Raw genomic sequence first — 17,085 nt, forward strand, 5'->3', positions numbered from 1 at the left:
TGCCCTCCCGGTAACAATTCGAGATGCTACCTCAGTAGAAGCATTTAAGTCTCACCTTAAAACTCATCTGTATACTCTAGCCTTTAAATACACCTCCTTTTTAGACCAGTTGATCTGCCGCTTCTTTTCTCTCATATGTCCCCCCCTCCCTTGTGGAGGGGGTCCGGTCCGATGACCATGGATGAAGTACTGGCTGTCCAGAGTCGAGACCCAGGATGGACCGCTCGCCTGTGTATCGGTTGGGGACCTCTCTACACTGCTGATCCGCCTCCGCTCGGGATGGTTTCCTGTGGACGGGACTCTCGCTACTGTCTTGCACCCGCTTTGAACTGAACTATCCCGGCTGTATTGGAGCCACTATGGATTGAGCTTTCACAGTATCATGTTAGACCTGCTCGACATCCATTGCTTTCGGTCCCTTAGGGGGGGGGGGGGGGGGTTGCCCACATCTGAGGTCCTCTCCAAGGTTTCTCATAGTCAGCATTGTCACTGGCGTCCCACTGGATGTGAATTCTCCCTGCCCACTGGGTGTGAGTTTTCCTTGCCCTTTTGTGGGTTCTTCCGAGGATGTCGTAGTCGTAATGGTTTGTGCAGTCCTTTGAGACATTTGTGATTTGGGGCTGTATAAATAAACATTGATTGATTGATTGATCTATTGGGGCTCCAGTACTATGGAATGCCTAATAGATATCATCAGTGTTTGAACCTGACGGACGGAAAACAATACCAACAGATGCGACTCTCCGTCCTCTAGTCTAATGCAGAGCTACGACCACTGCCTGAATGTAGTGATGTCGTAGATGTAAATAAACATTGGATATGCTGACAGCTGTTCAAGAGCTTTAATGAGATGCCAGTCGATATCCATGGTTGACTTACAATGTGACATTGCCTTTATGCTAATGTTAACTAACTTGAGCCCGGATAAAATTGAATAAATCAGGTTGTTTGTTTATCCCCCCCCCTCCCTCATTTTTCTCGATGCTGCAAACAAATCCAATATTCACACATGATGATATTTGGGAGTGTGGAAGTTCTCTTCTTCCTGACCACCAAGCATCTCCAGGCGAGCCCGTTTCATCGATATAAACACAGTTGTTATTCTCACACAGCCATGCCAGGGATTGCTTTCCAGCAATATAATCTTGGACTTTTCAGTGCGCCGTGTATCTGTACGAGTGTTTTTCTCTGCCTCCCACTCCAACTACCCTCCCCTCCCTGGTTGCTGCTTAAACCGAGCGACGGGTGATTAAAAAATAAGGCCCACCTGGGCCGTCTATGCACCCTGGCACACCCCGCTTCGCTGCAGGCCCGCCGGCCACGCCCCCAGAATTTGGCCTGTGTCGTCTCTGTTTCGCCTTAAACCTAAACTTGACTATTGTATGAACAAGGACGGATAAGGTGACTTCAGTATTGCACATGTAAGCGTGGGACTGTATGTAGTACACTGAAAGAAAATAGCACGCGCTCACGTCTTGACATTTTCCCTTATTCAAATATTCACCTGCATAAATGAGTAGAGTAAAACCTGCGTCTATACTCAGAGGACCACTTTATGAAAGTCATGATCTCACACTTACCCTCCTCCTCCTCGTAGCGAAGGTGCGAGACACCCATCCCTCGGTCTCCGTGGTCCATCCTGGCCAATCAGACAAGATGGGTGAGAGAGATAAGGGTTAGGAACATTGCTCGAGTATTTTTAACTTGTGTTTGCGTCCTTCCTGAGCACTGCCGCGTGAAATCGGCTATTAGTGCATCCAGCGGGGCATCACAACAAAATTAGGCATAATAATGTGTTAATTCCACGAGTGTATATATTGGTATCGGTTGTTGAGAGTTGGAGAATATCGGAATATCGGCAAAAAAGACATTATCGAACATCTCTAGTTGTAACATAACATTTGGAAAAAGTCAAACGCTGTGAATACTTTCCGGATGGACCGTATACGACCACGAATCCATACGCACACACACAGGCCCGTGCTGTACGTGGGTGTGTAAAGAAGCAGCAGTAACAGTGGATCTTGTGCACTGACCTGTTTGTTGGCTTACAAAGACGATCGATGGGAAAATAATTAAAAGCCGGGCCAAGTCAATGGAAAAGTGCATGATTAAAACTAATGTGAGGGTTGCTTAGCACATGAGGACCAAACTCGTGCGTTGGACGTGACCAGCAAACGTTCAAATCCGCATGTTTCTGCTGAATGGAGCCGAACTGCATTGACTGACAGATATGATACACTGCTCAGAAAAAATACAATAAAGAGATCGAACCTTTGGAGATGAATTAATTATTGCAAATGATTGATTACATTCTGTAGTGTCATTGGTTGGAATTTATTTTGAACATGTATACAGTGTCAATATAATATACCACATATTTTACATATTTTAAGTTAAAAAGTTGTCATGTCTTTGTGATCATGTTCTGTTTAGTTATGTTCTGTTTTGTTTTTGACTCCATTAGTTCCTGTTTTTGCGCACCCTGGTCTGTTTTAGTTTCCATGACGACAATTAGTTTTCACCTGGTTCATTTGGACTCATGCACCTGTTAACCACCAAAGCATTATTTAAGCCTGTAGTTGCCAGGCAGTCAGCCTGGCAACATCATTCTACTCACACGCCCTTGCTCCATGCTGATGATCCATGCTCTTTTGTAGTTCCTCGTAAGTTTTGTCATTCATGCCACAGTTTGCAAGTTTGTTTTTATGTCCATAGTTTATATTGTAGTAATAGTTTTGTTTCATAGCCAAGTTTTTGTACCTCCTCTGTGCGCGCCTTTTGTTTGTTCCTTTTTTTGAGTGAAGCTTAAAATATGTCATTACTTTCACGTCGTGTCCGGTCCAGTCGCTTTGCACCACGGGAAAACAAACCACACCAAAGTCTGAGTCATGACAAAAGGTAAGTTAAAGTCCGAATGATTGTTACACACACTCTAGGTGTGATGAAATGCGTCCTCTGCATTTGACTTGATCACCCCTGGGAGGTGAGGGGAGCAGTGAGCAGCAGCGCTGGCCGAGCCCGGGAATCATTTTTGGTGATTTAACCCCCAATTCCAATCCTTGATGCTGAGTGCCAAGCAGGGAGGTAATGAGTTCCATTTTTATAGTCTTTGGTATGACTCGGCCGGGGTTTGAAGTCACGACCTTCCGATATCAGCGCGGACACTCTAACCACAAGGTCATTGAGCATTTTTTTTACACGGCATAGCTCGGTTGGTAGAGTGGCCGTGCCAGCAACTTGAGGGTTGCAGGTATGATTCCCGCTTCCGCCATCCTAGTCACTGCCGTTGTGTCCTTGGGCAAGACACTTTACCCACCTGCTCCCAGTGCCACCCACACTGGTTTAAATGTAACTTAGATATTGGGTTTCACTATGTGAAGCGCTTTGAGTCACTCGAGAAAAGTGCTATATAAATATAATTCACTTCACACCATGTTCAAAAAGAAGTAGGAAGAAGCAAGGCTTATCTAATCTTCCCCTTTATTCTCTTCATAGCGATTACTAACACATACTCCATCCATCCATCCATCATCTTCCGCTTATCCGAGGTCGGGTCGCGGGGGCAACAGCCTAAGCAGGGAAACCCAGACTTCCCTCTCCCCAGCCACTTCGTCTAGTTCTTCCCGGGGGATCCCGAGGCGTTCCCAGGCCAGCCGGGAGACATAGTCTTCCCAACGTGTCCTGGGTCTTCCCCGTGGCCTCCTACTGGTTGGACGTGCCCTAAACACCTCCCTAGGGAGGCGTTTGGGTGGCATCCTGACCAGATGCCCGAACCACCTCATCTGGCTCCTCTCGATGTGGAGGAGCAAAAGCTTTACTTTGAGTTCCTCCCGGATGGCAGAGCTTCTCACCCTATCTCTAAAGGAGAGCCCCGCCACACGGCGGAGGAAACTCATTTCGGCCGCTTGTACCCGTGATCTTATCCTTTCGGTCATGACCCAAAGCTCATGACCATAGGTGAGGATGGGAACGTAGATCGACCGGTAAATTGAGAGCTTTGCCTTCCGGCTCAGCTCCTTCTTCACCACAACGGATCGGTACAACGTCCGCATTACTGAAGACGCCGCACCGATCCGCCTGTCGATCTCACGATCCACTCTTCCCCCACTCGTGAACAAGACTCCTAGGTACTTGAACTCCTCCACTTGGGGCAGGGTCTCCTCCCCAACCCGGAGATGGCACTCCACCCTTTTCCGGGCAAGAACCATGGACTCGGACTTGGAGGTGCTGATTCTCATTCCGGTCGCTTCACACTCGGCTGCGAACCGATCCAGCGAGAGCTGAAGATCCCGGTCAGATGAATCCATCAGGACCACATCATCTGCAAAAAGCAGAGACCTAATCCTGCGGTTACCAAACCGGAACCCCTCAACGCCTTGACTGCGCCTAGAAATTCTGTCCATAAAAGTTATGAACAGAATCGGTGACAAAAACACATACTTTTCGTTTTAAATTATGTTCTAAATACATCAATAATGATTATTGAGAATGATGTAGTTGATATCATTTAATCAGACTTTTCTATGTCATGGTAGTGCAAAAGGGGTAGGATTAATAAAAGCTCTGCTTCTTCCTACCCCTTTTCGAGCATCTATGCATGTTTGAAATAAACTCCAAACCAAATTAGACCTCAAAATTCAAAAGCGGATCTAACTTCTATGACTTTCCTCAAGGCGACGCGTAACGTGGCTCAGTGGGGTTTATGGCCGCCATCTGCCGATTTGCACCCACTGGCCTCATCTATGAAACTGTGCATGGAATTCTGATTAAAATTATTGGCACTGGAGAAACCCCTTAATCTGCCTACACACAACATACTCAGAAATATCAAACCTAGTTTACGCCTGCCTTCACCTAATTTAGGGTGAAAGTGCGCACAGGTAACCAACCACACCTGGCGTTACACACTTCCACACTTGGACTTCACCACAGGTGGGCAATGCAAAGTGACTCAAAGGAAACAAAGTGGATATCAATGTAAACATTTACATTGTTTGAGAGCATGTTTTTAAAATTGTTTTCCAAATGATTTTGAACATTTTGGATTCACACAAGTGTAGTACAACCTGTGTCGACCTGTGTCAGAACCAATTGGATGGCAGTGACAGTGGAGGCTCCAGACGGACCAACTCGGGGCAGTAGATGCTGACTTTTGGGACGTGGAACGTCTCTACGCTGGTGGGGAAAGAGCCTGAGCTGGTGCGGGAGGTGGATCTGGTGGGGCTTACCTCTAAGCATACCACGGGCTCTGAGACCACACTCCTGGACAAGGGGATGGATCTTGTTCACTTCTGGATGTGCCCAGAGTGTGAGGGCCAAGGCGGGTGTGGGGATACTCACAGAGTCACGGAGTCCCCGGCTGAGTGCCTGTACGTTGGAGTTCACCCCAGTGGACAAGAGTTTTGCCTTTGGGTTGGAGGGGGGAAACTCTGACGGTTGTTTGTGCGTATGCACCAAACAAGAGTTCAGAGTATTCGGCCTTCTTGGGTACCTTACATGGGGTCCTGTATGGGGCGCCAACAGGAGATTCCATAGTGTTGCTGGAATCTCCTGACATCGATACTTGGACTAGTGTGATTGGGAGGAACGGTCTCCCTGATCTGAACCTGAGTGGTGGATTGTTTGGACTTCTGTGCTGGTATTGCGATAACACACACCATGTTCAAGCATAAGGATGCTCATAGGTGTACCTGGTACCAGAGCACCCTAGGCCAAAGTTCAATGATAGATTTTGTAATCATATCGGCTGATCTGAGGCCATATGTTTCGGACACTTGGGTGAAGAGAGGGGGTGAACTGTCAACTGATCACCATTTGGTGGTGAGTTGGGTCAGATGGCGCGGGAAACCTCTGGACAGACCTGGGAACGTTTGGAAGAGTCCTCTGTCCGGAAGGACTTCAACTCCAACCACTGGCGTGACTTCTCTGCCATCCCTGTGGAAGTCAGGGACATTGAAAATTAATGGGCAATGTTCAAAGCCTCTATTGCTAAAGCTGCAGCTGCGAGCTATGGCCAAAAGCTCTTGGGTGCCTCAAGGGGCGGTAACCCTCAAACACCCTGGTGGACAGCTGTGGTCAGGGAAGCCGTCCGACTGAAGAAGGAGTCCTACCAGGGAATGTTATCCCAGGAGACTCCGGAGGCAGTTGCAAAGTATCGACAGACCCAAAGCGCAGCGGCCGTGGCTGTAGATGAGGCTAAGCAAAGGGTGTGGAAGCAGTTCGGGGAATCCATGGAGAAGGACTATCCAGCGGCACCAAAGCGGTTCTGGAAGACCATACGGCACCTCAGGAGGGGGAAGCAGGGAACCATCCAAGCTGTGTACAGCAGAATGTGACTCTGCTGACTTCAAGTGAGGAAGTCTTAGGGCGTTGGAAAGAGCACTTTGAGGAACTCCTGAACCCAACTACATCAGACACACCCTCCCTGACAGGAGCAGAGCCTGAGGATGATGGGGGTTTGGCGTCGATCTCTCGGAGTGAAGTCACTTAGGTAGTTGGCCAACTCCACAGTGGCAAAGCTCCGGGGGTTGACGAGATTTGTCCAAAAATGCTAAAGGCTCTGGGTGTTGAAGGGCAGCCTTTCTCGATACACCTTTTCAACATTGCGTGGATGTCTGGGACAGTGCCGAGGGAGTGCCAGACTGGGGTGGTGGTTCCCCTACTCAAAAAGGGGGACCAGAGGGTGTGTGCTAATTACAGGGGTATCACACTACTCAGCCTCCCTGGGAAAGTTCACGCCAAGGTACTGTAAAGGAGGGTCCGGCTGATAGTCCAACCTTAGATTCAAGAAGAGCAATGTGGATTCCGTCCTGGTTGTGGAATAACTGACCAGCTCTTTACTCTTGCGGGAATCCTGGAAAAGACCTGGGAGTATGCCTATCCAGTCGACATGTGCTTTGTGGATTTGGAGAAAGCGTATGACCGGAGTCTCCCGGGAGATTCTGTGGGAGGTGCTGAGGAAGTATGGAGTGAAGGGGACCCTGCTGAGGGCCATCCAATTTCTGTAAATCCAAAGCGAGAGTTGTGTCCGGGTGCTTGGATGTAGGTCGGATCCATTTCCAGTGGGAGTTGGTCTACACCAGGGCTGCGCTCTGTCACTTATCCTTTTTGTGGTTTTCATGGACAGGATTTCTAGGCAGAGTCGGGACCATGGCAGAGAGAGAATACATCTTGGGGGGCTAAAGGTTGTGTCACTGCTGTTTGCATGGTACCATCGGTTTATGACCTTCAGCTCTCACTGGATCGGTTCGCAACCGAGTGTTTACGCAGCTGGAATGACAATCAGCATCTCCAAACGTGAGGCCATGGTTCTCAGCAGGAAAACGGTTGTTTGTACAGTCCAGGTAGAGAACGAGACCCTGTCCCAGGTGGAGGAGTTTAAGTATCTCGGGGTCTTGTTCACGAGTGAGGGAAAGCTGATGGAAGGAAATCAGCCAGAGAATTGGGCAGTATTGCAGTCTCTCTGCCAACAAGAACTGAGCCAGAAGGGAAAGCTTTCGGTCTACCGAGCCATCTATGTTCCTACTCTCACCTATGGTCATGAGTTGTGGTTCATGACCGAAAAAATACGATCGTGGATACAAGCGGCCAAAATTAGTTTCCTCAGGAGAGTAGCCGGCATCTCCCTTAGAGATAGGGTGAGAAGTTCAGCTACCCGAGAAAGACTCGGAGTAGAGAAAGGAGCCAACTTAGGTGGTTCGGGCATCTCGTGCGGATTCCTCAAGTGCGTCTCCCTCGAGAGATCCTCTTTGCACGTCCCACTGGGAGGAGACCCCGGGGCAGGGCCAAGGACCAGATGGGGGGAGGAGTACATCTCCTCTCTGGCCTGGGAACGCTTCGGCATCCCTCCAGGAGGAAGTTGGCAATGTTGCTCTGGAGAGGGAAGTCTGGAGGTCTCTGCTGGAGCTGTTGTCCCTGCGACCCGATTCTGGATAAGCGGTTGTTTATGGATGGATGGATGCAAAAAGGCTGCTGTCATCAAAGTCACAACATGAATAATTTGCTGTATTTCTAGACAAATATCTCAAAAACATGTAACTTCATGCTGACATTTACATCATGGGAATATTTGGAATATTTATATTTTTATTATTATTATTATTATAAACTAATGTTGTGTATACGTGAATTACAAGGACATGTCACACTATTAGAGACCCTGGTAAGACAAATACATTTTGATATCCATGACATATTCGAAATATGTGACAAAGAGCAGTCTTATTTTTTTAATAAATGGTCTAAAGTGGAGTAACGGAGCACTGATGACATGCATGTATCTTGTACATTTAATTATAGAACTGATTACTTAATTTGTATCATAATGAATGATTGTCAACGACATATTGTTCTCATAATGATAAATCCATCCATCCATCCATCATCTTCCGCTTATCCGAGGTCGGGTCGCGGGGGCAACAGCCTAAGCAGGGAAACCCAGACTTCCCTCTCCCCAGCCACTTCGTCTAGCTCTTCCCGGGGGATCCCGAGGCGTTCCCAGGCCAGCCGGGAGACATAGTCTTCCCAACGTGTCCTGGGTCTTCCCCGTGGCCTCCTACCGGTTGGACGTGCCCTAAACACCTCACTAGGGAGGCGTTCGGGTGGCATCCTGACCAGATGCCCAAACCACCTCATCTGGCTCCTCTTGATGTGAAGGAGCAGCGGCTTTACTTTGAGTTCCTCCCGGATGGCAGAGCTTCTCACCCTATCTCTAAGGGAGAGCCCCGCCACCCGGCGGAGGAAACTCATTTGGGCCGCTTGTACCCGTGATCTTATCCTTTCGGTCATGACCCAAAGCTCATGACCATAGGTGAGGATGGGAACGTAGATCGACCGGTAAATTGAGAGCTTTGCCTTCCGGCTCAGCTCCTTCTTCACCACAACGGATCGGTACAACGTCCGCATTACTGAAGACGCCGCACCGATCTGCCTGTCGATCTCACGATCCACTCTTCCCCCACTCGTGAACAAGACTCCTAGGTACTTGAACTCCTCCACTTGGGGCAGGGTCTCCTCCCCAACCCGGAGATGGTAAAATATGATAAAATAATGATAAAATATCCAAGGGCTTCATTGTTCTTTGATGTATTTTTACATCATGATGCCGATGCTCTTGTGCATAACGATGTTTGTTCTACTGAAGTGATCAGTCGTTTTATAGTCACCACTCATATGTTGAAGAGCACACGGATAATTACATTTGATTGACAAATGACAGCTTTCAGTGTAATGTAAATTGGAACAACTTGACTTATATATATATATATATATACAAACCCCGTTTCCATATGAGTTGGGAAATTGTGTTAGATGTAAATATAAACGGAATACAATGATTTGCAAATCCTTTTCAACCCATATTCAGTTGAATATGCTACAAAGACAACATATTTGATGTTCAAACTGCTAAACATTTTTTTTTGTTGCAAATAATCATTCACTTTAGAATTTGATGCCAGCAACACGTGACAAAGAAGTTGGGAAAGGTGGCAATAAATACGGATAAAGTTGAGGAGTGCTCATCAAACACTTATTTGGAACATCCCACAGGTGTGCAGGCTAATTGGGAACAGGTGGGTGCCATGATTAGGTATAAAAGCAGCTTCCATGAAATGCTAAGTAATTCACAAACAAGGATGGGGCGAGGGTCACCAATTTGTAAGCAAATTGTCGAACAGTTTTAGAACAACATTTCTCAATGAGCTATTGCAAGGAATTTAGGGCGTTTACCATCTACGGTCTGTAAAATCATCAAAAGTTTCAGAGAATCTAGAGAAATCACTGCACGTAAGTGATGATAATACGGATCTTTGATCCCTCAGGCGGTACTGCATTAAAAACCGACATCAGTGTGTAGAGGATATCACCACATTGGCTCAGGAACATTTCATAAAACCACTGTCAGTAACTCCAGTTGGTCGCTACATCTGTAAGTGCAAGTTAAAACTCTCCTATGCAAAGCAAAAGTCATTCATCAACAACACCCAGGAACGCCGGCCCAAGCTCATCTAAGATGAACTGATGTAAAGTGGAAAAGTGTTCCGTGGTCTGACAAGTCCACATTTCAAATTATATTTGGAAACTGTGGACGTGGTGTCCTACGGCAGTGGTCCCCAACCTTTTTGTATCCGCGGACCGGTCAAGGCTTAATAATTTGTCCCGCGGCCCTGGGGTGTCCTTTTTTTCTTTTTTTTTCTTCTTTGTCATGAAAAAGGGATGTTTTTGTCATGAAAAAGGGAGTTTTTTGTGGTCGGTACACTAATTGTAAGTGTATATTGTGTTTTTTATGTTGATTTAATAAAAAAAATATATATATATTTTTTTATTTATTAAAAAATTCTTCTGCGGCCCGGTACCAATCGGGCCACGGACCGGTACCGGGCCGTGGCCTGGTGGTTGGGGACCACTGTCCTACGGAACAAAGAGGAAAATAACCATCCAGATTTCTATAGGCGCAAAGTTCAAAAGCCAGCATCTGTGATGGTATGGGGGTGCATTAGTGCCCAAGGCATGGGTAACTTACACATCTGTGAAGGCACCATTAATGCTGAAAGGTCCATACAGGTTTTGGAGCAACATACGTTGTCATCCAAGCAACGTTATCATGGACGCCCCTGCTTATTTCAGCAAAACAATGGTAAGCCATGTGTTACAACAGCGTGGCTTCATCGTAAAAGAGTGCGGGTACTTTCCCGGCCCGCCTTCAGTCCAGACATGTCTCCCATGGAAAATGTGCGGCGCATTATGAAGCGTAAAACACGACCGAGGAGACACTGTTGAACGACTGAAGCTCTACATAAAACAAGAATGGGAAATAATCCCACTTTCAAAGCTTCAACAATTAGTTTCCTCAGTTCCCAAACGTTTATTGAGTGTTGTTAAAAGAAAAGGTGATGTAACACAGTGGTGAACATGCCCTTTCCCAACTACTTTGGCACGTGTCGCAGTCAGGAAATTGTAAGTTAATTATTATTTGCAGAAGAAAAGTAAAGTTTATGAGTTTGAACATCAAATATCTTGTCTTTATATATATATATATATATATATATATATATATATATATATATATATATGTATATATATATATATATATATATATATATATATATATATATATATATATATATATATATATATATATATATATATACAAGTTCCAGTACCGTTAGGGATGTTTGCAGCACTGGTTCCCTGCCTCAGTAATTGTGCTGTCACATCGATGTCCTTCACACCCAGTAAGCAAAAGGATCAATGGCCTCACTCTGTCACCAAAACACCAAATACGTTCACGTGCACACGGGACAGTAGTTTCATGCTCATATGCCTGAGAGCGCACGTGCTGCTGGTTTCCTTCGCCCGTGTTTAAACAGTTCAAAACTACACAAAGCTGAATTCGCACCAACGACAATTGATTTATACAAATAATAATAATAACACATGAGTTTTAGAAACATATACACACTTTGTTTTGATTCATCTGAGGTTTATGTGTCAACATTTGGTCTAATCAAACTTTAAAAACTGGAGTTACCTTTTAGAAAGTAAGAGCAATAGTACAAAAAAAACATATCCTAATTTTTTATACTATTGCTCTTACTTTTTACATTGAGGTAGTCATTAGTCGTTCATATATGACACCTTGTGCTGTATTATCGGCCTGATGAACATTCTAAAAAATATACAACTACACAAGAAAAAAATCTTGAAAAAAATATACAAATGGATGGAGAAAAAACTGAAATGTTGATAATAATAATATTACTACTACTATTAATAATAATATCAGGCTTCACAGCCAATAAAACAAGCTTAGATGCACGCTGTTTTTACTTTGTTTTTGTATATCTACACTTCATTTTTTAACCTGTTTACACAATTTTAAATAATAAATTACTTTATTTTTACGTCCCTGTTGTACGAGATTAAATACTCAACCTAAAACATGACAAGTAGCTGGAAAAAAAAAGCCTCCTGCAAAATGTCAGTGTTCAAAAACAAGAAAAAATTATTGAAAAAAATATAAAAATGGATGGAGAAAAAACTGAAATGTTGATAATAATGATATTAATACTACTATTAATAATAATATCAGGCTTCATAGTCAATAAAACAAGCTGAGATGCCAGCTGTTTTTAATTTGTTTTTGTATATCTACACTTCATTTTTTAACCTGTTTACACAATTTTAAATAATAAATTACTTTATTTTTACATCCCTGTTGTACGAGATTAAATACTCAACCTAAAACATGACGATTAGCTGGAAAAAAAGCCTCCTGCAAAAAGTCAGTGATCAAAAACAAGAAAAAAACACACAAAAACTAGGGGTAGTTTATTTGAAGTAAGCAAAATTATCTGCCAATAGAACAAGAATATTTGTCTCTTCAAAACTTTCCAAAACAAGTAAAGTCAGCTAACTTCAATGAACCCAAAAATACCTTAAAATAAGTATATTCTCACTAATAACAAGTGCATTTTTCTTGCTAGAAAAAAAAGCGACTTTTTTGCTCAATATGTTGAAAAATATCCTTAAATGAAGTAAATGCTAGTGCCATTATTTTGACATAATGATATGTGCTCGGCATCATGATTTTTTTTTTTTTCATTATTACTTTAAAAAAGTAGTTTCATACTTGTGAGTGTTGAAGACACAGCTTTGCAACAGTTGATATTCTAGTTTCAAGCATGTTTTACTCAATATAAGTCATCAAATCTCAGCAACAAGCTGTAATATCTTACTGAAATTATTAAGGACTAAAACCCTTAAAACAAGTAAAACACTCACAACACAGTGGTTCTTAATCTGGGTTCGATCGAACCATTGGGCAGTGGTCCCCAACCACCGGGCCGCAGAAGAATTTATCATTCATTTTTATAAAAAAAAAAAAAAAAAATATTAAATCAACATAAAAAACACAATATACACTTACGATTCGTGCACAAACCACAAAAACCTCCCCTTTTCATGACAAAAACGTCCCTTTTTCATGACAAAGAAAAAAATAAATAAATAAATAAAAATTAAAAAAAGCAAAAAATGTTTTCCTTTTGCGGAAGGTTTTTCGTAGAGAATAAATGATGAAAAAACACTTAATTGAACGGTTTAAAAGAGGAGAAAACAGGACAAAAAATAAAATAAAATTTTGAAACACGGATTATCTTCAATTTCGACTCTTTAAAATTCAAAATTCAACCGAAAAAAAGAAGAGAAAAACTAGCTCATTCGAATCTTGTTGAAAAAAATTTAAAAAAGAATTTACAGAACATCGTTAGTAATTTTTCCTGATTAAGATTCATTTTAGAATTTTGATGACATGTTTTAAATAGGTTAAAATCCAATCTGAACTTTGTTAGAATATATAACAAATTGGACCAAGCTATATTTCTAACAAAGACACATCATTATTTCTTTTAGAATTTCCAGAACCAAAATTTTAAAAGAAATTCAAAATACTTTGAAATAAAATTTAAATTTGATTCTACAGACATTCTAGATATGCCAGAATATTTTTTTTTAATTTTAATCATAATAAGTTTGAATAAATATTTCACAAATATTCTTCGTCGAAAAAACAGAAGCTAAAATGAAGAATTACATTAAAATGTATTTATTATTCTTTACAATAAAAAAAAAATGTACTTGAACATTGATTTAAATTGTCAGGAAAGAAGAGGAAGGAATTTAAAAGTTAAAAAGGTATATGTGTTTAAAAATCCTAAAATCATTTTTAAGGTTGTATTTTTTCTCTAAAATTGTCTTTCTGAAAGTTATGAGAAGCAAAGTAAAAAAATGTATTTATTTAAACAAGTGAAGACCAAGTCTTTAAAATATTTTCTTGGATTTTCAAATTCTATTTGAGTTTTGTCTCTCTTAGAATTAAAAATGTCGAGCAAAGCGAGACCAGCTTGCTAGTAAATAAATACAATTTAAAAAAATAGAGGCAGCTCACTGGTAAGTGCTGCTATTTGAGCTATTTTTAGAACAGGCCAGCGGGCGACTCATCGGGTCCTTGCGGGCACCGTGTTGGTGACCCGTGCTCTAACCCTAACCAAATAACTCTAAATTAAGTATTTGTTACTTAGAATTAGGGCTGCAACAACAAATCGACTAAATCGATTAAAATCGATAATAAAAATAGTTGGCCATTAATTTAGTCATCGATTCGTTGGATCTATGCTATGCGCATTCGCAGAGGCTACCTTTTTTTATTTATTCAAAAAAATAATAATAAAAAAAAAAAAAAAAAAATATATATATATATATATATATATATTTTTTTTTTTTTTTAAATATACGTTTACTTATAAACTGCTACATTTACAAACAGCTGAGAAAAAATAATCAAAATAAGTATGGTGCCAGTATACTGTTTTTCAATAAAATACTGGAAAGGATAGAAATGTTGTCCTTTTTTTTTTTTCTTTGTCATGAAAAAGGGACGTTTTTGTCATGAAAAAGGGAGGTTTTTGTGGTTGGTGCACTAATTGTAAGTGTATATTGTGTTTTTTATGTTGATTTAATAAAAAAAAAAAAAAATAAAAAAAAAAATATATATATATTTTTTAAAATAAAAATTAATACTTTTTTGCCCAACTGTATGTTATGTGCATGCGTAGAGGCTGCTTTTTTTTATTTATTTAAAAAAAAAATAATATATATATATATATATTTTATATAAACCTTTTCTTATAAACTGCAACATTTACAAACAGCTGAGAAACAATAACCAAAATAAGTATGGTGCCAGTATGCTGTTTTTCAATAAAAAACTGAAAAGGATAGAAATGTTGTCCTCTTTTTTTTTTTTTTTCTTTGTCATGAAAAAGGAAGGTTTTTGTGGTTGGTGCACTAATTGTAAGTGTATATTGTGTTTTTTATGTTGATTTAATTAAAAAAAAAAAAAAAATATATATATATATATATATATATATTTTTAAAAAAAATAAAAATTAATACTTTTTTGCCCAACTGTATGTTATGCGCATGCGTAGAGGCTGCTTTTTTATTTATTAAAAAAAAAAAAGAATATATATATATATATATATATTTTTTTTTTTTTAAATAAACCTTTACTTATAAACTGCAACATTTACAAACAGCTGAGAAACAATAACCAAAATAAGTATGGTGCCAGTATGCAGTTTTTCAATAAAATACTGAAAAAGATAGAAATGTAGTTCGTCTCTTTTATCCCATTATTAATCGAAGTAATAATCGACAGATTAATCGATTATAAAATTAGTTGTTAGTTGCAGCCCTACTTAGAATATTTTCCCCTGGTGTCCAAAAAACTCTAAACTAAGTCTTTGTTACTTAGAATATGTTCCCCATACCGAAAACATATACCGTATTTTTCGGACTATAAGTCGCATCCACCTCGACTTGTAGTCCGAAAAATACGGTAACTCTGTCTTGAATGTGAAAAAAAACATTTAAAATGGTATTTTCCACTAAAGAAGGATTCGGTGAATGCGAATATGAAACTCCAACAAAGTTAAGAAGCGTTGCTCTAACATCAAATCTGCTTAGCGAGAAGAATGATCTTATCAGACAGAAAATAAGCAAATATTACCTTTATTTGAGATATTTAATCTTACTTGGATTTGAGTTTTTGCAGTGCATGAATTGATTTACGTGGACCCCGAATTAACAAGTTGAAAAACGTATTCGAGTTTAGTGGTCAATTGTACGGAATATGTACTGAACTGTGCAATCTACTAATAAAAGTTTCAATCAATCAATCAATCACTTAAAAATGTGCAAACATGGATACAAACAATCATTGACAATACTTGCAAAAACCCTTGATTGGAGGATTAAATAAAATATGATGAAATTCAGCAGGACACAGTGGAGTGAAAGCAAAGGAAGAGACCAAAAAAGGAGATGACAAAATATGGACTTACCTGCTTCAGTGGTCAGCCAGATGAAGTAAAAGGAAAAAAAAAAAAAATCGTAGCTTGTTGGGTCACATCAGTAAAAATATGCCACCAGAACGGCAAAGAAGAAAACGCTTCATTCTGACGGTGGCTTGTGTGTCAAAGTGCCTCAGCTTCTGTCCCGCTCTCGCTGTCTCATCGCCGCTTCGATAATGGGAAAACGCCAACCGTCAAAGGGCCTTGAGGCGGGAAGTTATGTCCAAATACGCTTGACACCATCCTGTCATGGGACATCTCTCAGCAAAACTGCACCAGCAGGCCAATACAGTATCAATAGTGTGTAATTGATAGATCAATTATTACTGGTAGGTACACCCACACAATCTAATGCCTTTACAAATATAATGCAAGATAAATATTTATTCAAAAATGTGTATTAATCCATTTAAGGCCAGATCCAGTCTTTGAATTAATGACAGGTTTGTTTAAAGGCCTACTGAAATGAGATGTTCTTATTTAAACGGGGATATCAGGTCCATTCTATGTGTCATACTTGATCATTTCGCCATATTTTTGCTGAAAGGATTTAGTAGAGAACATCCACGATAAAATTCGCAACTTCTGGTCGCTAATAAAAAAGCCTTGCCTGTACCGGAAGTAGCAGTAGGGCTCCTCATTTCTGAACATTGTTTACAATCATGGCCACAAGCAGCTAGAGCGATTTGGACCGAGAAAGCGATGATTTCCCCATTAATTTGAGCGAGGATGAAAGATTTGTGGATGAGGAAAGTGAGAGTGAAGGACTAGAAATAAAAAAAAAAGACGAGGGCAGTGGGAGCGATTCAGATGTTATTAGACACATTCTGGAAAATCCCTTATCTGCTTATTGTGTTACTAGTGTTTTAGTGAGATTATATACTCATGGCGTAGTGCAGGGGTCGGGAACCTTTTTGGCTGAGAGAGAGCCATGAAAGCCAAATTTTTTAAAGCGTATTACCGTGAGAGCCGTATCATATGTTTTAACACTGAATACAACTAAATGCATGCGTTTTTTAAGTAAGACCTACATTTTTAGAGTATAAGTCTTATATTTTATATCATTTTTATTCTGAGGCTAACCAATAATAAATAAAATACTTCTTTGGCAACACTAAATTGGCCCTAGTGTGTGAATGTGAGTGTGAATGTCGTCTGTCTATCTGTA

General features: G+C 41.0%; 1 protein-coding gene across 2 annotated transcripts in view; it reads right to left on the reverse strand.

Moving 5' to 3' along the window:
* The window catches only part of slc4a5a (solute carrier family 4 member 5a), a 124,554-nt gene extending 108,368 nt beyond the window's left edge, over positions 1–16,186 (reverse strand). For both annotated transcript variants that reach the window (XM_061906975.1, XM_061906974.1), the window contains exons 1-2: positions 15,909–16,186; positions 1,581–1,639 (exon numbers count right to left, since the gene is read on the reverse strand). In XM_061906975.1, the coding sequence (XP_061762959.1) occupies positions 1,581–1,638 (58 nt within the window). In that variant the 5' untranslated portion in view covers position 1,639; positions 15,909–16,186. The remainder of the gene's footprint in view (positions 1–1,580; positions 1,640–15,908) is intronic.
* Positions 16,187–17,085: the final 899 nt, after the last annotated feature.

This window comes from Nerophis ophidion, linkage group LG07, assembly GCF_033978795.1.
Source record: "Nerophis ophidion isolate RoL-2023_Sa linkage group LG07, RoL_Noph_v1.0, whole genome shotgun sequence".
Taxonomy (NCBI): Eukaryota; Metazoa; Chordata; class Actinopteri; order Syngnathiformes; family Syngnathidae; genus Nerophis; species Nerophis ophidion.